Source organism: Miscanthus floridulus, chromosome 6, assembly GCF_019320115.1.
Source record: "Miscanthus floridulus cultivar M001 chromosome 6, ASM1932011v1, whole genome shotgun sequence".
Lineage (NCBI taxonomy): Eukaryota > Viridiplantae > Streptophyta > Magnoliopsida > Poales > Poaceae > Miscanthus > Miscanthus floridulus.
The window spans coordinates 129,081,288-129,089,397 of record NC_089585.1 but is presented as its reverse complement, the minus strand read 5'-3'; the positions used below and the strand labels follow the sequence as shown (position 1 = coordinate 129,089,397).

At 44.7% G+C, this 8,110-nt stretch overlaps 1 protein-coding gene across 1 annotated transcript; it reads left to right on the top strand.

Moving 5' to 3' along the window:
• The first annotated feature begins 3,367 nt into the window (after positions 1-3,367).
• LOC136456942 (G-type lectin S-receptor-like serine/threonine-protein kinase At2g19130) lies at positions 3,368-7,277 on the top strand. The gene is made up of 2 exons (XM_066456955.1): positions 3,368-3,598; positions 4,891-7,277. The coding sequence occupies exons 1-2, from the start codon at positions 3,421-3,423 to the stop codon at positions 7,101-7,103; spliced, it is 2,391 nt and encodes a 796-aa protein (XP_066313052.1). The 5' UTR covers positions 3,368-3,420; the 3' UTR covers positions 7,104-7,277.
• The last annotated feature ends 833 nt before the right edge of the window (positions 7,278-8,110 follow it).

Here is an 8,110-nt window from a genome sequence, read left to right as displayed (position 1 = left end):
CTCCCCGGTGTGCCTGCTGCATATATACAGACAAGCCAGACTATACCGAAAGATATGCTTATCTTTTCTGCTTGGGATCTCCAAGAGCTGATGCGGCCAGACTGAGCAAGGCTGGCATTTGGCTGCATCTGCCCCTCATCAAGACGAACAAAGAGTTATTATTGCCTGATGAGCAGGCCTGAGATATTGATTACCATATCTTTGGCCGCCCTGAGCCGGCCGAAGTCAGTCACTTCTTGTGTAGTCAGTCACTTGGCCGCCCTTATTTGTTTTTTAGCAAGCTTGGCTGGTTTGGGACGACACATTTGTTTGGATACAGTCCGTGTCTGCTCCCTCTCATCATAAATACTCGTCGCAACTGCTTTTTTCTATCGATCTTTAACTTTAACCAGCATTTTGTTCTTATTAAACTGAAGTTGTTATAACCATGATAATACGAAAATGATTTTAATAAAATATAAATATATGTTTCCTATGTTTCTAAATTATTAAATATTTTAGAAACTATTGACAGGCAAAGCTTCAAAATTTTGATTGGATTTTGATCAAAGCATCAAATATTAGTGACCGAGTAGAATATATCATGTTCTCTGTTCTAATTGGTGGGTCCTATTTACTTATTTATTTGAGAAAGATATGTTGTGTCCATCTCTCTGATTAATTGGAGTGTCCTATTTACTTACTTATTTGGAAAAGATAATTTTGTGTCCCTCAAATACGCCGGCAGACGCTTTTGGTGGTGTTCGCTGGTCTGAAGCCGTTCAGCCAGCCGGCTGGTTTTAGGCACGCGGTAATGTTCATCAATCCAGCCGAACAGTGTTTTCTCTCACAACAAATCAGCCGGAACAATGTTTTTCAGCCAAGTTTTAGAGCAGCGAACAGGGCCTTTGTATTTAGTTTTTGCCACTAAACAGACATGTCGCGCCACTTATTATGTATTCGGTCCGTTCCAAATTATAAGTCGCTTTGACTTTTTTGATACATCAATTTGCTATGTACAAACTCGTCCCTTGTTTACGTAGTGAGTCGCCATCTCCAGCTTTAGCTTCATAGTAGGATGGAATGGGCAGCTTCAGCGTAGGGTCATGGTTGCCCGATGAGTTGGAGCCACTCTGACTCGGAGCGATGGTGGGGAGGTCAAGATGCTATAGTGCTGGATGGAGGATGGCATGACTAGCACCGGTCACTTTAGTGTGTGTGTGGTGAGAATGACGTGCGGGCTGACATAGGGTCCCATAGAACATGTCGCTCGGGTGCATGGGGATGAGGCTGAAGTATGGGGATCTAGGGTGCGATGGGAATGTTGCTCGGACGCATGGGTGAGGCTAAAGTATGGGGATCTAGGTAAGAAGGAGTTTTGTTATAGTAAAAAGGAAAAGAATGTAAGCACAACAGGTTGACATAGGGTCCCATAGAACAGAGGTGATTCTCACTGCAAGCAATAGGAGCATTGTGTCAAATATGTCATCTATCCCATTTTGTCCCATCTCTCCTAGCAAACAAAGACACTACTACACTACAGAAAGTTCATCACCAGTCGGTAGTGAAACGTCGGCAGTGACTGCCGGTTAAGAACTAATGGTGATTAATATGCTATCACTGTTGATTTGGCGTTTGATCCGGCTGTGATCATGGCATGGTCACCACTAGTATACCTCTCAAATTCCATGACAATCCTCTGTGGCGTTGTTGTTAGATAGTACTATTAATTCTCCTGTATAGATTCTCTTAATGTACAACGCAAGATAATTCTCGCAGCAACGCGCGGGGTATCGCATAGTTAGCTAAACACCTCTAAAAGAGATCGAATTGGAATTCCATATCTCTCACTAAAAAAAGGTTGTTCGCAACCGCAAGGCTTCCAACGACGTGAGGAGAGGCCCTCTGCGCATGCCGTTCCGGCCAAGAGCGGGGCAGCCTCCCCCAGGGGCTGGCACTGGCACGGCCACGCTGCCACCGGCACGCAGGAGAAGGTGGCGTACCCTTACGCCGGAACCGACGCGACGTCGAAGCAGCCCGCGGTGTGGAACGGCAAGGTTACTTACTGCTGATGGAGTTGGAGCACGCGGTGGCGCGCACACAACAACTACTCCCACGAATGTGAACAGCCTGCCCACACCACAAAGAGGACGCCGCGGATTTCTGCTACCCGGATGAGCCAGAGATGTCGACGGTGAGCTGCGTCGCGAGCAGAGCAAGAGACGTCCACCGCACAGCCTCGATGAAGACACCACCTCGACGGGCTTGCGACGCGGGTCAGGCCGACGGCCAACCTTCTGACTGACACAGGATGCTTTGCCCCTGCTCTGATCCCTATCGACGGCCGACCGGAGGGGTCGATGTGGGTTCGGTACTGTCGAAGTGCCAACCCAGCCAGCGGAGTTAGCACGGCCAGCCAGACTTGACTAAGCTGCAGTTGCAGAACAAATGGCCAGCTGCCTCTGGTTCTCTCTTGACTGCACAGGGGACATGCTGTATGACTCTGTGATCCTCACCGAAGACGACGATCAGCGGTCCACACACGCCAGATCACCGCCAACCACATGAGGAAACAGAAGTAGTGCAGTAGGAATCATGATGTATAACCATCGTCCAAAAGTTGACTGAATAAAAATCACAATCTAGCTTCAAAATAATTCTAGAGGATATGGAATGTTGTTTCCTCCACGTTTTGAAAGAGCGCATCTTCTCTCCGTCTTTGTTTTGATGGTTCCATTACAAGGGCATACTGGCATGACAACAATGTTAAGCAGAATCACAGATTCATATGGCCGGCACTAATTTTAGAAGGGAAAAAAAGATGGGAAGATCAGAGTGATGAACAAAAAATCGATGGCCAAAGAACCAGAGCAAGTCAACAAGTCTGCTAAATGCCAAAGCAGTAAACAGAGGACAAGCCGTTGTCGCGCCGTAACCATTGACCACAGACGCAGTCTCATAAATTATCCAATGTCAACCCCGCTCTTTCAGAGTTCACACATCACTTCTTGTTCTTGATCCTCGTCCTGGTCCCTCTTTTACTGATTCAACAGTAATAAGAGAATAAAGACAATAGTGCAAGTCAGCATAATAATCACTGGCCAGTATTAACTGACAACCAGAATTGATCCTTTTGTTCAGAATTAAAAGGGGATAATGTCCACTAAAACTGCACGGCAGTGTAGACATCAAAGGCCGTCGGAAGTCAAAACTAACACTTCTTCTCGCCTAACAAACGAAGCTCCACACCAACAACGATAAATACAGTTCTTCCAAAAAAAAAACAACGACAAATACGTAGGAAGTTAGGTAAATGTCACGAATCACGACTAACATGATCAGATGATGCGCATATAAACAGCCAGTGTGTTTGTGAGTTCACAACTACTTCCTTCTCGCCTCAAGAACTGAAGCCATCTTTCTTTTACTTCGATTTTGCAAATGACGATCTGGCTTTCTCCATGTGCCATATCCTTACTTTTACTCTTGCTTTCTCTTCAACAATCTCCATCTCAGGCCTCTGACACCGATACCCTCACTGCAAACCAGCAGCTCTCTGGTAACCAGAAGTTAATCTCTCAGGATGGCAACTTTGCGCTAGGATTCTTTCAGCCTGCAGGTAAGCGCCACCCCCCCCCCCCCCCCCCCCCCCCCCCCCTTTTTTTTTTTGGTGTAGTCATCCCATTAAACCAGTGATCCAGCTTAAGTAGCTGGTCAGCGCAACTATAAACTATAATACAATCGCATTACGTAATCGAGCCCTATCTGGCAGGATGCACCTATTTTAGCTAGTTCATGTGCTACTGTGTTACAGTCACGTGGAACATGCTCTATTTCTGATGAGTTGAACTGCAAGCCGGTCGTTCGAACAGGATAGTGCCTGATTCACCTGCAATGCATCTGTTTCCAAGATTATTCTTCCCATTCCTTGGGCACGAGCAGCTCTAACTCCCTGAATGCACGCAATCAGTTCAGAGTGCATAGCATCACTCGCATGCCCTAGTCTCCCAGCCCCAGCTTGGATTACATCCCCTTCATCATCACGGATGAAAGCCCCAGCTCCATAGCCCTGATTTCCTCAGCTTGCCTTGCTGATACGAAGAACAATTCTGAGGGCTCCCTTCTCCTTCCCCCTTCCCGGATTTATTTCCTTACCTCACTCCACCAATGTTACAATAAAAACAGTTTCAGGTCAGCCCTATTTTAATCACACGCCTCATGTTATAGTTATACAAATGAACAAAATGTGAAGCTCTTGAAGTGGTTAGCAGGAAAACTAATTGTTAAGGTGATCTACTGTACTATGGAGTTTCACTTCCAACCAAGATTGTCACAGAAGCTTAACTTCTTTATGATCACAGAAGTTTCACTTCTTTATGATCTTAGAGAAAGATGAGTACAATCTTAATCATAATTTACACACGGTTATATAATATTCATATCTGGAACTATAATTTGTATTTGCACCATATTTTTGTAATGGAAACATTTAAAACACGATACTTATCATAATATGCACATAATACTATGCATTTTTTTTGGCCAATCTGCATTTAATTGTTGCATAGCCATCGTATCAATGAATGCAAAATAGCTCTAGAGTGGTGCTAAATGACAAAACAAAAAACTAATACCACAACTGAAATATGTGGTACAATTTGAAAATACACTATTTGATAAAAAAATAGGATTAGACATTATGATTCAACCCTATATTTAGATCCTAACATGGCACCTCTGACCGTTTCAAAGTCGAAGTTCTGGCTACCTTGTTTCCAACTCCATCGGCTCTCGAAAGTCAACCCAACCTTTCAAGACGACTACGGAATTAGTAGAATGTAAGAAGTTTATATTCATGTGGCATAGTTGGTCCTATTATATGACCTTTTTATTTCTATACTATACTTGCAGGGGAAGGATCAAATGGCAAATGGTACATAGGCATTTGGTACAATAAAATCCCAGGACAAACTATAGTGTGGGTAGCTAACAGAGAGAAATCAGTCTCTGATCCAGTCTCTTCAAACCTAATCATCTCAGACGATGGAAATCTTGTTATTCGACTTAACAATTCTGAATCTCCAATGTGGTCTACCAACATTAAGAACAACACAGCTCCCAATTCCACGATTGCCACGCTGCTTAATACTGGGAACCTTGTAGTCAGACATAACTCCAATACCTCCATTGTGTTGTGGCAAAGTTTTGACGATTTCACTGACACTTGGCTCCCAGGAAACAAACTCAGCCGCAACAAGAAAACCGGCATCGTCAAACAGATGATCTCTTGGAAAGACCATGGTGACCCAACGCCTGGAATGTTCTCCATTGAGTTGGACCCAAAAGGCTCACCACAATATGTCCTCCTATGGAATAGGTCGGTAGTGTACTGGGGTTCCGGTAACTGGACAGGGAATTCATTCAGTGGTGTACCAGAGTTGTCACCTACAAATTCATATCCCAACTCAGCATATACATTCCAGTTTGTTGATAATGATGAGGAAACATACTTCGCTTACTATGTTACGAGTGATGCAAAAATATTTACAAGAGCTATTGTTGATGTGTCAGGTTTGTTCCAGGCTTTTGTATGGATAGAAGCAGCACAATCATGGGTGACTTTTTTTACGCAACCAAAAGCTAAGTGCAGCGTGTATGGAGCATGTGGGGAAAACAGCATGTGCAGTGAGAATGCTGCATCATCATGCAGTTGCCTCAGGGGCTTCATTGAGAATTACCCAAACAATTGGGTATTAAATGACCATACAGGAGGCTGTAGGAGAAACGTCCCATTGAAATGTGGAAACAATGGCTCCATGAAGGCAAAGCAAGACAGATTCTACCTGATTAATAGTGTGAAGCTGCCTGATAATGCACACGTTGTCGATGCTGCTAACACTCATGATTGTCAGTTAACTTGCCTCAACAACTGTTCTTGCACAGCTTACTCACATAATGGCACTTGCTTGGTTTGGCATGATCATATGATGAATCTTCAAGACAATACTGGTGGATCAAGTGATAGAATCTTTATTAGATTGGCTGCATCAGAAATACCCAATTCGGAAACCAAGAAATGGTGGATAATTGGTATAATCATTGGTGCATTTATCATTATAGGTCTTGGGGTGACCATTGTACACTTTCTCCATAAAAGAAGAAGAATCAGTAGTATAAATCAAGGTGACGGGCCTATGATTAGATTCAAATACAGTGATTTGCAGTTTCTGACAAGAAACTTCTCGGAGACGTTGGGTGCAGGGTCTTTTGGGTCTGTTTTCAAAGGGGTTCGACCAGACACAACTACAGTTGCAGTAAAAAAGCTAGAGGGCTTTCATCAGGGGGAGAAGCAATTCAGGGCAGAGGTGAGCACCATCGGAAATATTCATCACATAAACTTGATTCGGCTACTTGGGTTTTGTTCTGAAGGAGCCAAGAGATTGCTAGTCTATGAGTATATGCCCAATGGTTCCCTGGATAAACTATTGTTTCGTGATAGTTCTATCAATTTGAATTGGAAAATAAAGCATCAAATTGCCGTAGGGATCGCCAAGGGTTTGGCTTATTTGCATGAGGAGTGCCGGGATTGCATCATACACTGTGATATCAAGCCGGAAAATATACTGTTGGATGCTTCATATGTTCCAAAAGTGGCAGATTTTGGGTTGGCAAAGTTACTAGGTCGGGATTTTAGCCGAGTTTTAACATCTATGAGGGGCACTGTAGGATATCTTGCACCAGAATGGATAAGTGGTGAAGCCATCACAACGAAGGCAGATGTGTTCAGCTATGGAATGATGCTTTTTGAGATCATATCAGGAAAGAGGAATCTGGAGCATACAGAGGCAACCATGGAAACATTTTTTCCTGTGTTGGCTGCGAGGAGGCTTCTTGCTGGAGAAGTACAGACACTGTTCAGCTCAGAGTTGATCGGTGGTGTCCATGTAGGGGATCTAGAAAGAATATGCAAGGTTGCTTGCTGGTGTGTTCAGGATAGTGAAAGTTCAAGACCAACAATGGGGGAGATTGTCAAAATTCTGGAAGGTCTGGTAGATGTTGAACTGCCGCCGGTTCCAAGATATCTTGAAGTTCTTGCCCAAGGCATAGAGAATGTGGGATTCTAGTACTCTGAGCCAACTAAGTGAATAGGTTAACTTACAAGGAATACCCTACATATTCTATTTACATATGAGGACGATCATATAATGTAATTACGATGACTATGGTGTAAAGCTTCTTAAGTGAACCCATCCTTCCTTATTATGAATTGGGAAACAAAAATAAATCATAGTTTGGTACATTTGAGTTCTACTTTTTTGCACCAGGTCACCTCTGTGATTCTGTTCCTGTAATTAGCGAATGGCTCCTAGACCGGCTGTTTAGGATGTCCCAGTAGCACCCTCGTGTGCTGGGCTCGATCCCCCATGGGACGAATTTGCCAGCTGAGGTAAAAAAAAACTCTCGCTTGCCCCGCATTCCCAAAGCACAGGTCTAAGGCCCCGCCCATTCACAGGGAGCCGCCGTGTGAGAGTGAGGCATGAGGTTCAGGGGTTTTCTCGGCTTCGTGGAAGGTCACACAGGAGCGACTAAAAAGAAATTTGAGTTCACTGATTGACGGCACATCAAAGTGGTTAAAGAAAACATGGCAACCAAAGTGTACTAGTAGAGCGACACAAAAGTTTGGATATAATATGTAAAGTACAAAACATTGGAAGATGTATCGCATATGCCTCAATGATCCCAAGTAAACACCACAATCAGAGACTATGACACAATAATCCAGGGTATTCCAAAGGCTGCAGCAACTTACCCGGGAGGCAACGCATGGTGATGCTGAGTTGCGGATGGCTGCACGGGGAATCAGCCCATGAAGAACCGATGCAGCATTGCAGCGGACATCGGCGCATCGCCGGGGGCGGGGCGAGGGCAGAGGGATTACGTGAACCTCGGCGTGGCGAGCGCTGGTCAAAGATACACAAACACAGGCTCACCGGTGGACGCAATGCCGTCCTGAATGTGCGACGAGCCGACGACCGGTGACCGATGAGGGAGCAGACGGCCGACGGTTTCTCGTGGCGTGCGCAGGATTGGGTCTGCAGGTGGGCTAACTGAATGTGGGCCTTTTGGGCCG